At 52.1% G+C, this 22,200-nt stretch overlaps 1 protein-coding gene and 2 non-coding genes across 4 annotated transcripts in view; all 3 read right to left on the minus strand.

The window, feature by feature from the left end:
• Window positions 1-13,588: 13,588 nt before the first annotated feature.
• On the minus strand, window positions 13,589-13,660 carry TRNAP-UGG. The gene has a single exon. It is a non-coding gene; the product is annotated as a tRNA-Pro (tRNA).
• A 2,742-nt stretch (window positions 13,661-16,402) lies between these two features.
• Window positions 16,403-16,475, minus strand: TRNAT-UGU. Its single transcript has one exon. It is a non-coding gene; the product is annotated as a tRNA-Thr (tRNA).
• A 2,905-nt stretch (window positions 16,476-19,380) lies between these two features.
• The window catches only part of TRIM7 (tripartite motif containing 7), an 11,027-nt gene continuing 8,207 nt past the window's right edge, over window positions 19,381-22,200 (minus strand). For both annotated transcript variants that reach the window (XM_023201778.2, XM_023201780.2), the window contains exon 7: window positions 19,381-20,697. In XM_023201778.2, coding sequence (XP_023057546.1) covers window positions 20,186-20,697 — 512 coding nt within the window. In that variant the 3' untranslated portion in view covers window positions 19,381-20,185. The remainder of the gene's footprint in view (window positions 20,698-22,200) is intronic.

Below are 22,200 nucleotides of genomic sequence, written 5' to 3' on the forward strand. Positions count from 1 at the left end.
CGCGGTCGGGCAGAATAGAGCCATATTTTTCTTCTTGCAGAAAGCCTATAAATGGGCATGCAAGGAGAGATATCACTAAATTCTTCTCCTAGCAAGGAATATTAAATATTAAGACCCTAGGAAAAGAATTGCATTCCTGAGGGGAGGTCTATAAATGGCCACTCTGGGAATGTCTGTCTTATGCGGTTGAGACAAGGACTGAAGTACACCCTGGTTTCCTGCAGTACCGTCAGGCTTATCAGGGTGGGGAAAATATCCCACCCTGATGAATTTGAGGTCAGACTGGTTCTCTGCTCTCAAACCCTGTTTTCTGTTGTTTAATATGTTTATCAAGACAATACGTACACAGCCGAACATAGACCCTCATCAGTAATTCTAATTTTGCCCTAGCCTTGTGATCTTTGCTTTGCCCTTTGCCTTGTGATCTTTATTGGCCTCAGAAGCATAAACTTTGTTTTCCTTTTTTTGCCCTTTGAAGCATGTGATCTTTGTGACCTACTCCCTGTTTGTACACCCCCTCCCCTTTTGAAATCCCTAATAAAAGCTTTCTGGTTTTGCAGCTCAGGAGGCATCACAGACCTACCAATATGTGATGTCACCCCCGGCAGCCCAGCTGTAAAATTCCTCTCTTTGTACTCTTTCTCTTTATTTCTCAGACCAGCTGACACTTAGGGAAAATAGAAGGAACCTATGTTGAAATATTGGGGGCAGGTTCTCCCAATAGGGTGTGGTGATGGGTGCCTATAATCCCAGCTACTAGGGAGGCTGAGGTGGGAGCATCGTTTGAACTCAGGAGTGGAGGTTGCAGTGAGTCAAGATTGCACAATCACACTCCAGCTTTGGCAACAAGAATAAAATCCTGTCGGAAAAAAAACAAAACCAAAAAAAAAAAAAAACACACAAAAAAGCCACTCCTAGGCTGGCTTAGACTGATAAGGTCAAGAATAACTTGAAGGGGAGTGAGAAGTATGATTGACAGTCCTGTGGTGAGACATCCACGTGGAAAAGTTCAGAAGGCAGATATTCTACAGAGCATCAGCAGAGATGGGAGTCTAGACTCCCAAAATGCCTGGTTAGAGAAATCCATTTGAGCCAGCAATAGATGTACAGTGTTTAAAGCCATTGCAATAAGTGCCCAAGGAAGAAGGTGCAGTGAAGACCAAGCCCTAAAGCACACCAGGAGTCACGGGACAGCATGAGAGGGAATGCAGCTGGAGAAGAACCAAGAGGAGCCCAGCCAGGGAGCTTCACGAGTCAGCGGTTGCAGTGCAAAATGCTACCTGGAGGCTGAGAACGGTGAAGACTGAGAAGCGTCCATGCAGTTAGCAACCTGGAAGCTGTTAGGGACCCTGGCAAAAACAATTTGGGTGGAGCAGTGGAGGCAGAAGCCAGTCCAGCATAAAGAGGAAATGGAGAGAGTGCCCTTTGCAGGTAGAAGAGGGGAACCACTGAAGGGGATTCAGGCTCAAGCGCTGGGAAGACATTGGAGATGATTATGTGCTGAAGGAAGGGCCCAGGGAAGGGGGGAAGGGCAGGAGGGCAGAACCCACCTCCTCTGGAAAGCCTGGTTGTCAGCCTAGATGGGCCAGGCTTCTCCCACAGGATCTGGGCGCCTGGTGCTTCCTTGGCCTTGTTTCCCCGTGACGACTAAATAGTTAAGCATTTGCTCAGCAGTCCAAGAGCAAGTCTCACGTGTCCCGATTGTGTCCCGCCATCTCGCATGGTGCCTGGAACATGGCAGATATTCCATTGATGCGAATGAACCAAAGAGCTCAGGCTTGGGTTTGGAAGGTCCTGGGAATCTTGGCAAGCCCACCCGAGGCAGGAGGGCCACAGCTCTGGGCCTGGATGTCTACAGCCTTTTCCTTCTGTTTATTTCTGCAGCCTGCCCACCTCCAGGTCCTGACCTTGAGATCCCCCACCCCAGTACTTCTGGCTTCCTCCAATGCCTCTGGAAAGTCCTGGACCACAGGAAGCTCAATTTGGCTGAGCCTTCATCCCAAGCCAACGTGGTTCCCTGTCTTGAATGAATACCAACATCTTTTTGAGATGAAGCAGGGACCCCTCTTATGGGCCTGCTGGAGTCCCCCAACCATGGAAATAGGGAAAATTCTGAGTTCCTTCCGGGGAAACTCCAGGCACCTAGCTGGCCCCAAGAAGTCAGTGAGCAACCCTATAAGCAAGAACAGTAGCCAAGGAAGTTAGAGTCACAAGATGTTTGGTTCTCCACTGAAATGAAAGGTAACATCTGAACGTATGTCAGGTTGTTTTTAGAAACTCGCACCCCCACGGACAGACCAGCTGGTACAGAGACCTCAGATAAGGGGAGCTGAGGATGGAACTCTGTCCACTGTTCTTTGCCCTAAAGTTCTTCCTGAGGGGCCTAGAGGAGGTCACACCCGTGAGCTAACATTCTTTTCTGCTAACCACAGGGTTTTAAATGAAGCTTCTCTTCTTAACGAATTGCAAATCAAAAAACCTTTGACTTCCCGGGAGCGGTGGCTCATTCCTGTAATCCCAGCACTTTGCAAGGCCGAGGCGGGCAGATCACCTGAGGCCTGGAGTTGGAGACCAGCCTGACCAACATGGAGAAACCCTGTCTCTACTAAAAATACAAAATTAGCCGGGCATGGTGGTGGGCGCCTGTAGTCCCAGCTACTCGGGAGGCTGAGGCGGGAGAATTGCTTGAACCCGGGAGGCAGAGGTCGCAGTGAGCCAAAATCATACCACTGTGCTCCAGCCTGGGCAACAAGAGCAAAACTCCGTCTCAAAAACAAACAAACAAACAAACAAACAAAACAAAAAAGTCTTTGAATTGACCAGGCACAGTGGCTCATACCTGTAATCCCAGCACTTTGGGAGGCTGAGGCAGGTGGATTACTTGAAGTCAGCAGTTTGAGACCAGCCTGGCCAACTTGGTGAAACCCCTTCTCTACTAAAAATACAAGAATTAGCTGGGCATGGTGGCATGCACCTGTAGTCCCAGCTACACAGGAGCCTTGAACCTGGGAGGCAGAGGTTGCAGTGAGCTGAGATTGAGTCATTGCACTCCAGCCTGGGCGACAGAGAAAGACTCCATCTCAACAAAATGTGAAAAATTAAAACTGTTGCTTACAGCACTTTGGGAGGCCAAGGCCAGAGGATGGCTTGAGCCCAGGTTTCAAGACCAGCCTGAAAAGCATAGGAAGAACCCGCCTCTATTTAAAATATACAATTTCAGGGCTGGACATGGTGACTCACACCTGTAATCCCAGCACTTTGGAAGGTTGAGGAGGGCGGAGTTCGAGACCAGCCAGGCCAACATGATGAAACCCATCTCTACTAAAAACACAAAAATTAGCCAGGCGTGGTGGCTGGTGCCTGTAGTTTCAGCTACTCAGGAGGCGGAGGCAGGAGAATCACTTGAACCCGGGAGGTGGAGGCTGCAGTGAGCTGAGATCGTGCCACTGCACACTCCAGCCTGGGTGACAGAGTGAGACTCCATCTCAAAATAAAATTTATAATTTCAGCAAATTTAATTTTACTTTAATTAAAATATAACAAACCCTTGCTTACAAGCCACTGGGGAGGCTGTGTGTCAAGTGTGAGCTGCCCGGTTCTCCTTGCTTGGTGTCCTGCAAATAGACGCCCTCCTTTCTCCCAGTGTAAGGCTCAGTGTGGATGTTTGGCGTGACGGCACCAGGAAAGCAGGCTCCAGGTCACCTCAGTGACATCCTCAAGAGGACTTTGCCCCTCACTCAGACACCAGGTGCTCAGTAAAAGGGAAGGAAGAACTGCCGTCTGCACTCCGCACGGTGCTGGTTCCTCCCAGCTGCCCTGTGAGGTGGCCGTTATCTCTTTTCACAGATGAGGAAACTGAAGCCCTGAAAGTTTAACAGATTTGACTGGAAAGTGACAAGGCCTGGAGAGGAGCCCCCTGATGAGCCTGGGCTCTTCCCACCACACCACATGCCTCCTCCCCTTACGCGAAACTGCACCATCAGGTCAGGCATGACTCACTAGTGCGAGAATGACCAAGTCTCGTCATTTGCAGGAAGCCACACGTTTATCCCACAGACCGGATGGTCTGACGTGTGTAAACATTAAGTTCGGATGCCACCTCTTTCTCACTCCACTGAGGACATTAAATATGATATTTAAATTTGAGTACTGGACCTTAAATTTGAGATTGCATCTGAGAAACACGCTGGAGGGTCGGTCGTGGCTTGGGGTGAAGTGGAGCCAGGGTGCATTCACAGGGAAGAGACATCAGGCTCTCTCAGCCACAGCACCCATGGATAGTTGAGCAAACTCTTTTACCAAAAAGTGTGGGCACCTTGAGTGCCCAGCAGCCCTCACCCTCCCTCTTGGATCACAGCTCACATGACCCTGCTGGGCACAGACCCAGCTCAGGCCCCACAGCACACTCCCCGTTCCCCAAGCCTTCAGCTTCCCACCCCTACCCAGGTTCTGGCTGCTGCTGCTAAGGTGTCTTTCAGATCCTCCTGGGACTTGCCCACCCTGAGGCAGCCAGCAGCAAGGCAGGCAAGGCCTGGGCAGCCAGGGCGCACTCATTTTCATAAAGAGCCCAGAGGCATTCACAGCCCAATGTGGGGGTCCTTGTGCCTCAATGTGGCCATTTGTCCCAGGCCTGGGGATACACTTGGAGATGCAAATGGTCTCTACTGTGCTGCTAGCCTCACACAAGCAGCCCAGAGATGGTGTCCACCCGCTGACCCCAAATTACAGGGCCGCCACCCAGCCACAGCAGGTATGGAAGGTCCAAGCAGGGTGCTTGGTGCAGCCGCTGCCCCCTCTGCACAAGGGCAGGGCATTTTGGACTGGGATCAACGCCCCACTCTTTGGCCTCATTATAGGGCAGAAAGGAGATGTTCTGAAACCCTTCTGCAGAGCCGCATCCAGGATCACCCAGTTGTCTTCCAGATCCTCCTGGATCTCCCACCGGGACAGGTCCAGGCACAGGCTGGCAGATGCTTTAGAGCCCAGGCCACTATCCAGGCACGTCCCCACACTTCCACCACCACGAGGAGACATGGCCAGTGCAGTCCTGGCTCTTCACCTCACAGGAGAATGCAAGCCCACCTGCCAGGCCTCCACCCCCACCCCAGGCCCCCATGTGTCAGCTGCAACCACCAGAGGATCCAGGTCCAGTTGGCGTGCTCAGACCCCAGCTCCAGGGCCACACGTTCTCAAGCACATGCTCAGGCCCTCCCAGCCCTGGCTCCCTGTTGGCAACTTGTCTTCCGGCCATAGCTCCAGGGCCTCATCCAGAAGGTGAAGGAGGACTGGGCCTTGCAGAAGAGGCTGAGGCCTCCAACAGCTCAGACCGTGCTGGGGCTGCCAGAACTGGTCCTCCTGGCAGTGGGGACGTCCTCCTTCTGGAATTGTTGCTTAGCATGGCTGTCCCAGGCTAACGCCCTGCCCCACCAGGACTGGTACCCCACGCGAGGGCAGCTGACCTGGGGAATGAGAACGCCTCCCAGCGATTCCCTACAGGCTGTTTCTGAACCCCTTGTCTCGCACCCAGCCACCTGATGGCTAATACAAATTAGCTGGGCGTAGTGGTGCACACCTGTAATCCCAGCTATTGAGGTGGCTGAGGCAGGAGAATCGCTTGAACCTGGGAGGCAGAGGTTGCAGTGCGCTGAGATTGCACCACTGCACTGTGACAAAGCAAGACTCTGTCTCAAAAAGAAAAAGAGAAAGAAATACAAACTAACAAAATTGCCTAATTTGCCCAGCCTAATTGCCTCACGTTTAAAAATAGAAATGGGCCAGGTGTGGTGGCTCACACTTGTAATCCTATCACTTTGGGAGGTTGAGACAGGAGGATCACTTGAGCCCAGGAGTTTGAGATCAGTGTTGACAACACTGTCAATAGTGAGACCCTGTCTCTACAAAGTAAAAAAATTAGCCAGGCATGGTGGTGCACACCAGTAGTCCCAGCTATTCAGGAGGCTGAAGATCACTTGGGCCAGGGAGGTCAAGGCTGCAGTGAGCTGTGATTGCACCACTGCACTCCAACCTGGGCAACAGAGCAAGACCCTGTCTTAGAAAACAAAACAATTTGGCGACATGTGGTGTGGCTGATGATGCAGTGATACTTTCCAGTGGGAGTGTCAGTTCCAGGACAGCAATTGAAATACACATGTATATAAAATGGCCTTTCCAGAAGCATATGTGTTGCTGCCTTGCTGTAATAGCATATGCCCACCAATAAGACGCTGGTTAAAGAAGTTAGGGAAGATCCACAGGATGGACTAGTACGCAACCAAGGAAAAAAATAAACTTTGGTTTTGAAATGGATTGAACTCTAGGTTTAAAAGAACTAAACGCAGTGGCTCACACCTGTAATCCCAGCACTTTGGGAAGCTGAGGCAGGCGGATCATGAGGTCAGGAATTCCAGAGCAGCCTGACCAACATGATGAAACTCCAACTCTACTAAAAATACAAAAATTAGCCAGTCGTGGTGGCACGTGCCTGTAATCCCAGATACTCAGGTTTAGGCAGGAGAATCGCTTGAACCTGGGAGGTGGAGGTTGCAGTGAGCCGACATCATGCCACTGCACTCCAGCCTGGGCAACAGAGTGAGGCTCCATTTAAACAAACAAACAAAAAAACTAGTAGGCCAGGTGTGGTAGCTCACATCTGTAATCCCAGCACTTTGGGAGACTGGGGCGGGTGGATCATTTAAAGCCAAGAGTTCAAGACCAGCCTGGCCCATATGGTGAAACCCCATCTCTACAAAAATTAGCCGGGTGTGGTGGCACGTACCTGTAGTCCCAGCACCTTGGGAGGCTGAGGCACAAGAATCGCTTGGACCCAGGAGGTCGAGGTTGCAGTGAGCTGAGATTGCACCACTGCACTCCAGCCTGAGTGATAGAGTGACTCTCGAAAAAACAAAAAAAGAAAGAAAAAAGAAAAAAGTGGGGGGAGGGGACTAGTTATAATAGATACAGAATTTGTATCACGTGCTTCCATTAGAGAGAAGAAATACAGAGATGTCACATACATATATCTGGAGACAGTCAACTGGGAGTGGCCTGCAGGGAAAGCATGTGGAGGCTAGGGGCCCGACGAAGCAGAGAGACTTAATTGTACTCCTCTGTGTTTTGAACCAACTACTAAACAAAGAGTATCTGTCGCTTCATTGTTGTAATGTGACGAAATCCTGGGGATTTGCTCTACGTCCTGTTGCTTGCCCGGAAAGCCAATGACTGAGACGACCTGTACTGCCAAGGAAGACGGCTTTATCGGGTGCTGCAGCGGAGGAACCGGGAGCTCAGTCTCAAACCCGTCTTCCTGACTCACTGAAACCAGGGGTTTGTATAGCAGGCAAAGAATGTAACACTGGGTAAGAAAACAGGAACTCGGGAGGGGCAAGGATGCAATCATGGTGAATGGGTGGTCCCTGTATCTGGTTTCAGTTCTTTGATACTTTTTGTGAGAGGCCTAAAGGTTGTCTCCTGAGGAAGAAGCTCAGATAAAATGTAAGTTTCAAACTTTTTAAAACCAGAAGGGTCCATTTCTATGTTTCTTAAGAACAGTCGGCTGGGCACAGTGGCTCATACCTGTAATCCCAGCACTCTGGGAGGCCGAGGCAGGTGTATCACCTGAGGTCAGGAGTTCAAGAGCAGTCTGGCCAACCCCATCTCTACCCAAAATACAAAAATCAGTGGGGTGTGGTGGCGGGCGCCTGTAGTCACAGCTACTCGGGAGGCTGAGGCAAGAGAATCGCTTGAACCCAGGAGGCAGAGGTTGCAGTGAGCCGAGATCACGCCATCGCACTCCAGCCTGGGCAACAAGAGTGAAACTCTGTTTCAAAAAAAAAAAAAGAGGCTGGGTGCAGTGGCTCACGCCAGTAATCCCAGCGCTTTCGGAGGTGGAGGCTGGCAGATCACTTGAGGTTGGGAGTTCGAGACCAGCCTGGCCAACATGGTGAAACTCTGCCGCTACTACAAATACAAAACTTTGCCGGGCATGGTGGCACATACCTGTAGTCCCAGCTACTTGGGAGGCTGAGGCAGGAGAATCGCTTGAATCCGGAAGGCAGAGGTTGCAGTGAACCAAGATTGTGCCATTGCACTCCAGCCTGGGCAACAAAGTGAGACTCCATCTCAAAATAAATAAATAAAAGAAGACGACCACAAGGGTTCATGCAGAATATTTTAAATATTTTTGTTGAACACGATAATTTAACTGATTTTTCTTCAATGATGATGCTCCCAAATATCCTATATGCATCCATGGAAATGTAAAGATCCTGAATAGCATCTTCCATGTGGGACATCTTGAAAAATAGTATTTTGGTTTCAGTGAGTTGCACAAATGAATCGCTAGTCCTTGTTAATTTAACAGGTCTGTTTACAGAGTGTAGTGATTTCTTTCTTTCTTTCTTTAGACAGAGTCTCGCTCTGTCACCCAGGCTGGAGTGCAGTGGCGCGATCTCGGCTCACTGCAAGCTCTGTCTTCCGGGTTCACGCCATTCTCCTGCCTCAGCCTCCCGAGTAGCTGGGACTACAGGCGCCCGCCACCACATCCGCCTAATTTTTTGTATTTTTAGTAGAGACGGGGTTTCAACGTGTTAGCCGGGATGGTCTCAATCTCCTGACCTCGTGATCCACCCGTCTCAGCCTCCCAAAGTGCTGGGATTACAGGTGTGAGCCACCGCGCCTGACCAATTTCCCTTTTAACAAAAAGCAGCCCCAAAGTAATTTCTTTTCTAACAAAAAGCAGCCTGAAAAATTGAGTTGCAAATATAGACAGGCAAGCTGGAAGCTTGCACTGGTGAATGTCCGCAGCTGTGCCAATAGGAAAGGGCTACCTGAGACCAGGTATGTTCTGAGGAAAGAGAAAGACCCTCTCACATTGTTTTATATTGTTTTATCCTCAGTACCTGTTCTTAGAAAAAAATAAGAAGAAGAAGAACAATAAAGTAAAACCAAAGACAGGCAGCCGGGTACCAGGCCCGAAACCAGGCCCAGGTCTGCCTGGCCTAAACCCAGTAGGTAAAAATCAACTCATGACTTAGAAACCGATGTTCCTAACATTGTATAGAAGAACATTGTGAAACTTCCTGCCCTGTTCTGTTTCTCTCTGACCACCGGTGCATGCAGCCCCTGTCACGTACCCCCTGCTTGCTCAAATCAACCATGACCCTTTCACATGAAATCTTTAGTGTTGTGAGCCCTTAAAAGAGACAGAAATTGTGCAGTCAGGGAGCTCGGATTTTAAGGTAGTAGCGTGCGGATGCTCCCAGCTGAATAAAGCCCTTCCTTCTACAACTCAGTGTCTGAGAGGTTTTGTCTGCAGCCGGTCCTGCTACAGTTCAACATGGAGGCTCCATCTTCCCTTTTTTTTTTATTTGTCACCACCTGTAAAGAAACAGGCAACATGGCCCGGGCCAGGTAGAGAACCATCTGCATAATAAAAGATTGGGGTTGGGGGCGGACAGCTTTTCCCGCCCTATGAAAATGACAGCTAGCCCTAACCAGTTTTTCTCGCCTTACGCAAATAAAACACCTGATCCCACCAATCTTTGGGCCCTGTGTAAATCAGGCACCGCCTCCTCAAGCTCTTCTGTAAAACCTGCTGCGTTTCACCACAAAACCGGCAACCCATTTCTCCGAGACCAGGGTCTGCTACCGAGAGCTCTTCTCCTCTTCCTGTTCCCTATTAAACTTCAGCTCTAAAGCCCACCCTTTGTGTATCTGCAGCCTATTTTTCCGTGGCCATCAGACAACGGGTATTTACCCCAGACAATGACACTTAAGTAATTTTCCGACACTTTGCGGAGGTAATTTGCCTATGCGTACCTTTAAAAGTTACAGAATTGGGCCGGGTGCAGTGGCTTACGCCTGTAATTCCATCACTTTGGGAGGCAGAGGCGGGCGGATCATGAGGTCAGGAGATACAGACCAGCCTGGCCAAGATGGTAAAACCCCGTCTCTACTAAAAATATAAAAACTAGCCAGGCGTGGTGGCGGGCGCCCGTAATCCCAGCTACTCGGGAGGCCGAGGCAGGGGAATTGCTTCAACCCGGGAGTCCTCCGGAACTGAAAGAGCAGGCTGGAGGGGACCGAACAGAGCCTGGCACATGCTCCGGGAGCACCTCCGGGGCTGAGCGCTGGTAGACGGTGCCTCTGTCTCCCAATCACCCTGGTGAAACACAATGGCGTGCCCACCTAGCCTGAGGATGCCAAGTGGACACAGGAAGCCAGCGTGGCCACACAGCAATGATGAAGGACAGGAACCCCCTCATACCACCCCAGGAGCTTTCAATAAGTTACAAATACAAAGACAAGTAAGGAACTTGGAAAGCCTGTTCTGCTGGGAGACTCTATCTATTTGGTTCTCAGGCCTGTAACTGTCATAGGGAGAACTCAAAGGTGGGCCCCAAGATTCCCACCCTGGGCACACGCCCTGTAGGCCACCTGCCTCTGAGTGAATGTGACGGCATGTCACTCCCACAACCATGCCACATTTTATGGAACAACAGATTGCGCAGCTGTGATTGAGGTTCCTGGTCAGTTGATTTTGATAAATCAAAAGGGAAATTAGTCTGGGTGGCCCTGACTTAATCAGGTGAGCCCTTTAAAAGAAGGTGGAGTTCCAGAAACACTGTGCACCACTGGCTTCAAGGAAAGGGGCCTCTGGTTGCTGAGAGTGGCCCTCAGCTGACAGCCAGCAAGCAAACGGGAGATTTCAGTCCCACAGCAACAAAGAAATGCATTTTGTCAACAAGCAGGGAGGCTGGAAGAGAACCCCCTGCCTCAGATGAGACTACAGCAATGGCCAACATTGTGAGGTCACCTGCTGCGATATCAGTAGAAAACCTTGCTAACTTGCACAAAAAGCGAGATAATAAATCCATGCTGTCTTGAGACACTAAATGTGTGGTAATTGTTACACACCAGTAAAATCTAAAACAATAGCCTTTCCAACTAAGAAAGTCATGTTTTGTTTTGTTTTTTTTTTTTTTTAGGTGGAGTCTCGCTCTGTCGCCCGGGCTGGAGTACTGTGGCCGGATCTCAGCTCACTGCAAGCTCCGCCTCCCGGGTTCACGCCATTCTCCTGCCTCAGCCTCCCAAGTAGCTGGGACTACAGGCGCCCGCCACCTCGCCCGGCTAGTTTCTTGTATTTTTTAGTAGAGACAGGGTTTCACTGTGTTAGCCAGGATGGTCTCGATCTCCTGACCTCGTGATCCGCCCATCTCGGCCTCCCAAAGTGCTGGGATTACAGGCTTGAGCCACCGCGCCTGGCCAAAAGTCATGTTTTAAGAAACAATTTTCATACAAATATATCTGTACTGTGTCAAGATTTTATATGTACAGAAATCTTAAGTGAGCATGGAATTGAATACACTTGCTTGTGCACATGCACAAACACACATGTGTGTACCTATCACCCAGATCGAAAAGGAACATTTCCAGCACTGCAAAAAGTTTCCTCATGTCCCTTGCAAGTCAGTACCTGCACCTCCTCCTCCCAAGTGACAGGATTTTAACTTCTGTCAGCATAGATAGTTTGGCTCGTGCGTGAACGTCATATGTGGAATCAATAGAATGCAGACGGTTGGTGTCTGGCTGCATTTGCTCTATATTGATGTCGGTGAAATCTGTCCATGCTGTTTGCAGCAGTAAGCACATTATCAGTGTTATAATTATCCCATGTAAGACTATATACATAATAAAAAATAAAATAATAAAATAAAATAAGACTATATACCATTTTATTTATCCAGTGCGAAGATGGTGGGCATTTGGCCTGTTTCCAGAGGCGAGTTATTATGAATGAAGTTGCTAAGAATGTTTCTGCTCGTGACTCATAAAGTCAATACATACTTTCAGTTTGTTGTCTGTTTTGTTGTTGTTGTTGAGTTTTTTTGTTTTGTTGGGTTTGTTTTGTTTTTCTTTGATTGGTTTTGGTACAGGATCTTGCTCTGTCGCCGAGGCTGGAGAGTAGTGGGGCGATCTCGGCTCACTGCAGCCTCCGCCTCCCGGGCTCAGCCTCCTGAGTAGCTGAGTAGCTGGTCACACACCGTCTGGCCCGGCTAAAGTTTACATCTTTTGTAGAGACAGGGTTTTGCCATGTTGCCCAGGCTGGGGGGTTTTGTTTGTTTTTCTTTAGGTTTTTATTTTATTTTGTTTTTCATTGTATTTGTTTTTGATTTTTTGAAGTGAGAGTGTGGAAGTCTACCCCTGCTTTGGAGCGCATTCCCCAAAGGGGGCCGGCAGGGGTGGCTTTATGAGTGGTCTTCCTAAAGCAGATGCTGAGGACTGGGCTTTGAGAATCCTGTGTCAGGGCGCTGGTGGAGCCGTTTTCCAGCCAGTGGCTTTGGCAGAGCAGATCCTGCCATGGTTCTCCCTGTGGATTCGCCCCAACTCCCTGTTGGCCCAGGGCCCTTGGAATGCTTTATAACTGAAGGAAATTATGTAAACAGGTTATAGCGTAGAGGTAGCCTGGCCCAGCGGTCTAAGGTGCTGGATTAAAGCTACAGTCTCTTCGGGGGTGTGGGTTCGAATCCCACCGCTGCCAGATGGTGGTACTTTTGTCACTTTTGTCCCTATGGGTTACAAAAGGGGTAATGGCCACACACATACTCGGGATCCGGGGTTCCATTTGGCAGCGTGCAGCTGTGGAGTGGATGGGCCCTGTGCCGAGCTTGACCACAGCAAGTGAAAGTGGATTGAGTTATTCACAGATGTGGCTGATTGAGGCCGGGAAGCAAAAGTGTAGATGCCCTCTTTGTGCCGCTGTAACCAGGTGTACATACTAGTGGGGTCTTCTAGTTTAGTCTCCAGTGTAATAAGAGTGTGTAATGAGATAAAATTCGCTTCTGGGCCGGGCACGGTGGCTCACGCCTGTAACCCCAGCACTTTGGGGGACCGAGGCAGGCGGATCACCTGAGGTCCGGAGTTCCAGACCAGCCATGACCAACATGGAGAAACCCTGTCTACTAAAAATACAAAATTAGCCGAGCGTTGTGGAGCGTGCCTGTAATCCCAGCTACTCGGAGGCTGAGGCAGGAAAATGGCTTGAATCCGGGAAGCGGAGGTTGCTGTGAGCCGAGATCGCGCCATTGCACTCCAGCCTGGGCAACAAGAGCGAAACCCCCTCTCAAAAGGAGGAAAAACGAAAGCCCCGCTTCGAGTTGTTCCCGCCCGGTTTACGAACCGGGGACCTTTCGCGTGTTAGGCGAATGTGATAACCACTACACTACGGAAACCCACACTTTACCTGGGCGCCATAATATTGTCCACTAGCAACTACATTCCGGGTATGTTCGACAAGTGTTCCCTAGCTGTGAAAGGAGAGCCCCACAACCCGCAAAAGCATACACTCGCGTACAGGTCTGTGCCCAAAGTCTTACCAGCAACTATTGCTTCCGGGACGGCTCGCTTAGTCTCCTATCTACGATTCTTCCCAATCCCTAGTACTCCCGGAAATCTTGGTGATGCCACCGCTGGACACCGTTCGGGATCAAAACTGTCAAGGTAACACAAAATTTAGTTGAAATGAAAAACGCTGATTCATCCAGGATCTGAACAAGAAGGAATTTAGTTGAAATGAAAAAAAACAAAAACTGGGCTCGTCCGGGATTTGAACCCGGGACCTCTCGCACCCAAAGCGAGAATCATACCCCTAGACCAACGAGCCGGCTACTAGCAAGCATCCTGAATATTTCCAAGATTGTGTTCTTCATGGATCAATTCACCGAAAAGGCGGATTTCTTTCTGGCAGCTTGAAACCATTCTCAAAAGTCTTACAGTCTCCCAGGCCCAACCTGTCCCCGCTGCCCATCTCCGCGTCTGCCACTAATTCTCAGCCGCCGGTAGCTCCACACAGGGTAAATGCTCCGTATGCCCTGTCTCCTCTGGTCTCCTGGAACCCGAGTGAGCGCCTCCCTGTTCGATCCAATCGAGCAGAAGGCAGGGGCGTCCATCCGTTCTGCAGCCTGGGCGCCCCTTCCCAAGGGAGTTCAAGAAAGGTGCAAATCTTGAGGCCCAGGGGCAGGACGCAGAGGTTGGCAGAGCCGGAGGGCTCGGAAGAGAGCGCAGTGCTGGGAGGGAACGCCGGACCAGTTGGGTGAGTAGCCCCGAGAAGCGGCTCTTAGCGTTTTATGAAAAGATAATAAGCAGTACATACCCAATTGCACAATGTTCAGGAAATGTAGGAAAGTGTAAAACAGAAACGACCTATGACCGGGAACTCTGTCTTCTCGTGGTGACTCTGGCCACCGGGTTGTAGCACAGCTCGGAGCTGGACCCACGCGCGCGCGCTCCCGCGGTGCAGGGCCCGGGTCCTGGCTCATAGCGTTCGCCGGGGTTCTCACAGTTCTCCCGGGATTGGCCGCTCACAGTTCTCCCGGGATTGGCCGCCGGCCGCCTCCAGCACAGGGCAACCCTGGGGCTCGAGCTGGGCGGGCGCGCTCCTCTTTGCTCGCCTCGACCTACTCTTGCCCTGCGCGCTTTAATTGCACTGGTTTATTTAGTAGTAAAAATAGTGATACGGATTTCTGCTGTAAAATTCGCGATAATCTACTCAGAGCTGAGCCACAGGTTTATTTTTGTGTCACCAGCAGAGACATTTCCTACACTGCTGTAAAACAGCGTGGGATGGTGGTTAAGCGACTCCGAGGAAACAATGCTCCTGTTTCCATTCGCACTCCCGGCGATCTTGCTCCGCCGTCTGCGAGCGCCGCTGCACTCGCCCTTCCTCTCTGCCTCTCCACGCTGGACTCTCCTGGTGCCGTGGGTGGCTTTCGGCTCTTCCCACAGTGAACATTTCAGATGAACGGACCCGCCCCAAGGGTCTGCCCCACCCGGCATAGCTCTCCCTTGTCCCAAGCCTCGCACCGGCGCCTCCACCAACAGCTGGACGGGAGCGCCAGCCTGGGAGACCTCCCGGCACCTCAGCAGCTCCCACCGGATTCAGCCAGGTGACCCACGGCTGCAACGCCCGGACTCTGAGAGCCCCAGAGCGCGAGGCCCGAGGTTCTTCCACCTGGTTGTTCGATTATTATGGGGACCGCCTGCCAGCACCCCCACACACGGTCACACGCTCGCACCCTGGGAGTCCACGGTTTTCGTCGGGAGGGTGTTTGTAGTTAAGCCCTCAGGTAGCTCGCCGCTGGTCCCCGTGACCCGACTTTACAGTGGGGTGATCTTCCTGTGGGACAGGCGTTTCGGGGTCGACGAGTCCGAGGAGCCCCGGGCGCGCGAGTGCCCGCATGTGCTGGCGGGCTCCTGGCCTGTCCCAGCGAATCCATCCCGGTCTTGACCCACAGTCTCGGCCCTTTGGACCGGAGCCGGCGTGGGAGAGAGAGGGAAGCGCATACCTGCTGGCCGGAGCCGCAGACCCCGCTCGCTCCTCCACGCCTCCCAGTCCAGGGTCTCTACCCAGGTGGCCGCGAGCGATTTTCTCTTCTCCGGTGCACCGGGCCGGGGTTCTGTTTTCGAACCCTGAAGTGGTCCCCGTATAAGCCGCGGCCCCACTTGGGACGGGGACTCGCTCAGGGCTTCTCGAGGTCCCCTCCGGCTGGAGAGAGGGCGCCTGCAACAGGGGAGTGTGCGGCGGGACCCAGCCCCGCCTCCGCCTGTGCCCAGGCCTCCAAAGCGCGAGGCGCGGAGAAGACCCAGGCGGGAGCCGTCCCGAGACCCCCAGGGGTCCCGTCCTGCACCTGGGCAGCGCCCCCACTGTTCACTGAGGACTTGGGCTCACTTTCTACACTTCCAGTAACAGCAGGAATAAATCAGAAGGCCAGCATACATTAGTTATATATTTTGTTTAAAATAAACTAATTTTTTTTAAGGCTGAAAGCGAATGTGACACGCAGAGCCGTTAGTCTCGGGTCATGAATGTGGCCGTCTGCGCTTTTCTGTGTTAACTCCACAGGAAGAAGTCAGAGTTAGCAGCACGGAGGCGGCGGGGACCCGAACGCCGAGGGCGCGCAGCCGCCGAGGGCAGAGCAGCAGACCAGAGCCTCAGCGCGCGCGTCGGGGAACGCAGCAAACAAACGCGGGGCGGGAAGGGGCGCGGTAGTGCCATCGTCTCCTCCTGGAGAGAGGGAAGGAGACGCGACGGCGAGTCCCTAGCAGGAGTGGGAAGACGTGAGGGGAGCGAAAAGACGCTCCCGGGGAGCGCGCGCAGACGGAAGTGAGCGGGGTCGTGGGGAGAGGGCGCGCGGGGCCCAGGGAACCCGTGATGGAAAAGGAAGCCCGCAGTGGGTCTGACTCTTCAAGAGATAACGAAATGGTAGGCAAGTAGCCTTGCGCGGCGAGTATCTTAGAGGCAACGAGAAAGTGACTCTGCCAGGGTCTGGCCTCCCAGGAAGGCGAAGTAGACTTGTGTATCTTCCACTTTTCTTTTAGGAAAAAATGGGGGGAAAAAAACAGAAGCAGGCCCCAGCGAGATTTGAACTCGCGACCCCTGGTTTACAAGACCAGTGCTCTAACCCCTGAGCTATGGAGCCAACTGCGAGCTTTACTTTCGCATACAAATAGTTGACGCTGTCGCCGGCGACACGCAGCCGCAGTCCGCTAAATCACCGGCTGAGTTCGGTGGCGGCTGAATCCAAGCTCCTCCCCCGGCCGCAGCCATCTTGCCTGTGCGTTCGCGGCGCAGAACGACAGTTAGTACTTGGAGAGAGTTCCGCGAAGACTGTGCCGGCGTTGGGCGCGCGCGCTAGCGGGAGCTGTCAGGGTGGGGCGGTACCGCCGAGCTCGGAGCTGTGAGGAGCGCCCTGGGTCTTGGGCGGGGCTGGGGGGCAGGGAGGGGCGTGCGCAGGATTGGGGAGCACGTTTTGCGTCTCGCTGTGCATGAGGAAGCGGGGCTTCAGGTCAAGGCTATGGAAAGGTCAGGGAATGGTGTCAGTGCGCCGCTCCTGCAGGGAGTCCAGGTCCGAGAGGTTAGGGCGGGACCTGGGGCGAGCTGGGTGGTGGGGGAGCAGTGGGGGCAACAGGAGGTGGAGGCCGACGGGGGGCGGGCCGGGAATCTGGACGGCCAGGTGTTTGGAGGCGCTGGGGCCGGAAGTGTCCAGGCGAGGTTGCGGGTGGGTGCTAGCCCCTGTCTCACATTTGGATGAATTAGGAAAATGCAGCTTTTAGGGCACACCCTGACATGTTCTGTCAGGGCCCTTAAAGGGCCCATGGGGCGGAGGAGAGGGGAAAAGGATGAGGGCCCAGCCTGGCAAAGGATAGAAAGTGGTGGGTGTAGGAGGTGGACCTTGGTCTGGTAGCCTACCCTGCCCTGTGCTCCCTACAAGGCCGGGTGACTTGGGTCACTGGGCGGCCAGAGGCAGGCCCCTAGGTGCCCCCTAGTCTGGATGCTGAGGGGCCCTGTGAAGGTCTGGCGGCAGAGGCCTGGGCTTATGGCTCAGCAGCTAGGACTGATGGGTGAATAAGAAGGGCCCAAGTTAGGCCAGTTGTTCTCACAGACCCAGAGGTCTCTAGAGTTTATGATGCCCAGAGTCTAGGAGAGGGAAATGCACACACGCGCCCTCGAGGACACCAGCATCCTGACGTCCAAGTTACTGCACTGCCCTGATTACCAAGAAAGAACATCTATATGCAATTGGGACGGTCAGTAACTGTTGTTACATTTCTTCAGATATATAGATATGTATGTAGTTATTCTGCAAACACTCTGATAGACACACGATTGCACTCATGGACACATGAACGGAAAATAAACATGTGGACAGCTACTCCCATTCCCCAGACCTGACCCTCATGTGACGCTTCCCCCCGACATTGTACTTTCTGGGACCTGTAATGTGTGTTGTGATGCCCAGCACATTTGTTGGATGGTACAAAGGTAATTATGATACTTAATCAAAAAGCCATACAAGCCAGATAACATTAGGGCTCAACGGTAACAATAGGCGATTTAGTTAGGAGATTAATGTTAGAGATTGGTTTTCCTTGTGGAAATCAGTGGTATTCAAATGCCTGAATTGGCTACCAGGTTTTAGAGTTGCTCTCCATGTATGAGCAGACCATAGGATTCACTCTCTGGAATGCTTCTGTAGGCAGGACTTTGGAATGACCCTGTCCTCAGCCTGGAGGATACAGTATTCTGATTGTCTGGTGCTGTGTCAACTGGGCCTGCCTCGGACAGTGTCATGCCTGCCCCACGAGAAACTTATATGCAAAGTGAGCTTGAAGCATCTCAGAGACAGAGCACTGAAGCTCCATGTCACAGGGCTATTCAGCTATCATTGCCCCTGCTTGCCAACACCGCTGTCTACATAAGCTGTGCGGGACAGAATTAGGTCCAAGTCTGGTATTCTCTTCATCTAATCTGGTAGCCAGGTAGCGAGGGAAGAAACCTGTGGCCTTTGTCTAAATACAAGGTGGTTAATATTTAACAACAAATCAACAATAGGGTATGATCAAACTGACTTGGGTCTCTTTGCAACACCTGAACCTTATGCACATGCTCATAAATGCCCTCTCCAAAATACACACACACACACACACACACACACACACACACCCCACCCAGGAAAGGTGAGATACAAATGCACACTTCTTCCATATATAAACATGCATGCTCATTCACTCTGGCAGAAACCCTGGCTCACACTTACGCTCCTGTGCTCGGATCCAGGGCGTAGAAAATGAGCCAAGCCAACTCTAAAGACAGCTCAAGTCTTCATTTTCATCCCCTCACTCCCTTCCCAGGGCAGTGCTGAGCAGGGAGCAGCCCACTGCCACCCTTCCAGAAGCCCAGCTATCCAGAAGCTTGAGATCAAGTAGACAAGGGGCTGAGGCTGGCCAGGGGAATGCCCTTCAGGGCATGGGCTGAGAAGGCCTTGGCACCAGGGTGCTCTGCTCTTGGCATTTTCCTGAGTCTGTCGGGATCATGTTTGTGCTCTGTGCGTTGCTTAGAGCTGGCTGCATCTTTAAAATTGCAAGTGCCAACTTTTGTTTTATGTTTCAAAGTTCCAGAAGCAAAAACAAAACAAAAAAAGTTTGGGTAGAGCAGCTAACACCTATAATCCCAGCCCTTAGGGAGATGGAGACTAGAGGATCACTTGAGGCCAGGAGTTCAAGACCAGCCTGGGCAACATAGCAAGACCCAGTCTCTTTTTTTTTTTTTTTTTTGAGACGGAGTCTTGCTCTGTCGCCCAGGCTGGAGTGCAGTGGCCAGATCTCAGCTCACTGCAACCTCCGCCTCCCGGGTTCACGCCATTCTCCTGCCTCAGCCTAACGAGTAGCTGGGACTACAGGCGCCCATCACCTCGCCTGGCTAATTTTTTTTTTTTTTGTATTTTTAGTAGAGACAGGGTTTCACCGTGTTAGCCAGGATGGTCTCGATCTCCTGACCTCGTGATCCGCCCGTCTCGGCCTCCCAAAGTGCTGGGATTACAGGCTTGAGCCACTGCGCCCGGCAAGACCCAGTCTCTTAAAAAAAAATTAGAAAGAATAAAGTTCCAGAAGCTTTGCTGTCCTTATCCAAGCAGAGTTTGTACTTTGGCACTGGAAAGTAGGGGAGTCAGGTGTTTGTGGGAGCACATGTGGGTTGTTGCTTTGGTCAGAAAGCACCCATCACTCTGTATCCTCCGGCTAAGGAGTGCTGGAAAGCTGTGATGCCCATTGTCCCGGGCTTCTCCCTCAAAGACGGGCCAAGGGTCTCCTTCCAGTTTTGGCCGGGACTGTCCTCTGAGCTGGGAGCACAGGGCTCCGTAGCTGACCTGTCAGGCCAGCTGGATCCAGAGGTCCCACAACCTCTCAAGGCAGAACTGGAAGCTGTCCAGAAGGCAGCAGCCATGATAACAAACCTGGTTGGCCTGGGCCCAGACCTGTCCCCTGGCAACAGAGAACAGCAGGACTGACTTTGACATTGTTTTAGGGAGCCAGAGCCCTTCCCTGTCAGGGCAGAAGCCCCCTGGAGAGCTGGGCTCCTGACCTCACCAGCTTCCACCTCCTGAAGGCTCCGGCCAAATCCACGTGTGACCTCAGGAGGGGAACAGCCCCAGGAGGCCAAGGCCCCTGTCCCTGCCCAGTTGGCCACAGTCTCAGTCTCCTGCCTCGCGGTTGTGTCTATAGCAGCCTCTCTTGGGCAGCCGGGGTCAGTCAGGAGCACAGAGGGCAGACCCAAGACGGACTAGGCAGCTCTGGGGAGGTGACATCGCTTCCCACCGGCAACCCAGAGACAGGAGCTCCCCAGCAGTGTCCCTCAAGGCCAGATTCGCAAGTAGGTGCCCGTGGAGCAAACAGAGAAAAGCGGGAACACGCGCTCCTGGAAGTTGACGCGGAAGGTGTAGAGGTGGCGCATGTCCTCCACAGCGTAGAAGGACACGGCTCCCACCTCGAGGTCCAGGGCCACCCGCACGCGTGACAGGTGCCCGCAGCTGAGGGGCGAACGTTCGGGGCTGGTCACGGCCCAGTACTGGCCGCCGTTGAGCTGCAGGGCCCAGACGCCCTCCTCGGGGGTGAAGGGCGTCAGGCCCTTCCGGCGCACGCTCTCGCGGGCCACGCCAAAGGCCCAACCGTCCTTAGAGCCCACCTCCACCTCCCAGTGATGCCGGCCCGAGGAGAAGCCGCAGGACGCCAGGACGCGGGTGTTGGTGTCGAAGCGGCGGGGGTAGTTGGGCAGGTCCTGGGCCCGCTCGCCGAGGCGCACGCTCTTAAGATCCAGAGAGAGGATGAGGCGCGGGTTGGCTGTGTCGGGATCCAAGGTGAGCTCCACTGCAGACAGAGACAGGGAGAAATGTCCCCACGCAGGCAGGCCCCTGGCATACTCTTTGCAGGGCCGCGCCCGACCTTGCTTTGCAACCTGCCTGACTTTCCCTCTGGAATCCATCCAGCACCCAGCGCCAAGGCCCAACCAACCCCCATGCTCTGCATCCCAGATATTTATTATACTTCCCACCTCCCCGACCACTTAACAAATACTTACTGAAATCAAACAAATGCAATAGGTGGGCCTGATCTGAACCCCAATTCAAACAGATGGGGATATTTGAATGCTAGACATTGGAAAGAATCATTAATCTGTCCAGGTGTGATGACTGCTTTGTGGTTATGTTTTACAAAGTCTGTTTCTTTAGAGATAATACACTGAGGTATTTATGTCAATAATATGTTGACTCTGATGCTTTAAAATAATACAGTAGGCCGGGCGCAGTGGCTCACGCCTGTAATCCCAGCACTTTGGGAGGCCAAGGCAGACAGATCACCAGGTCAGGAAATCGAGACCATCCTGGCTAACACGGTGAGACCCTGTCTCTACTAAAAATACGAAAAAAAAAAAAAAATTAGCCAGGGTAGTGGTGGGTGCCTGTAGTACCAGCTACTCGGGAGGCTGAGACAGGAGAACGGCGTGAACCCGGGAGGCAGAGCTTGCAGTGAGCCAGATCTCGCCACTGCACTCCAGCCTGGGCAACACAGCAAGACTCCGTCTCAAAATATAGATAAATAAATAAATAAATAAAATAATACGGTAGGGCCGGGTGCCTTGACTCACGCTTGTAATCCCAGCGTTTTGGGAGGCCGAGGCCAATGGATCACATGAGGTCAGGAGTTTGGGACCAGCTTGGCCAACATGGCAGAAAACTTGTTTTTTATTTTCTCTACTAAAAATACAAAAATTTGCCCAGTGTGGTGTCCTGTGCCTGTAATTCCAGCTGTTTGGAAGGCTGAGGCATGAGAATTGCTTGAACCCAGGAGGCAGAGGTTGCAGTGAGCGGCGATCAGGCCACTGTACTCTAGGATCTCACTCCAGAGCAAGACCCTGTCTCAGAAAATGAAATAATCCCTTAAGAAGTGGATAGCAGTGTCTATGAAAACTATGGCCACTAATTGATCACTGCTGAAGGTGAGAGATGGGTATGTAACCTTCTTTACACTCTTCTCTCTACTTTTGAGTATGTTAGAAGTTTTTCATAATAAAAAGTTAAGGCCAGGTATAGAGGCTCATGCTTGTAATCCTGGCACTTTGGGAAGCAGAGGTGGGAAGATAGCTTGAGCCCAGGTGTTGGAGACCAGCCTGGGCAATATAGTGAGATACCCGTCTCCACAAATCATAGAACATTTAGCCAGGCATGGTGGTGTGCTCCTGTAGTCCCCACTACTCGAGGATGCTGAGGAGAGAGGATCGCTTGAGCTTGGCGGGTCGAGGCTGCAGTTCCACTGCACTCTACCCTGGGCAACAAAGCGATACCTTGTCTCCAAAAAAAAAAAAAAAAAAAA

This window comes from Piliocolobus tephrosceles, chromosome 4 (assembly GCF_002776525.5).
Source record: "Piliocolobus tephrosceles isolate RC106 chromosome 4, ASM277652v3, whole genome shotgun sequence".
Taxonomy (NCBI): Eukaryota; Metazoa; Chordata; class Mammalia; order Primates; family Cercopithecidae; genus Piliocolobus; species Piliocolobus tephrosceles.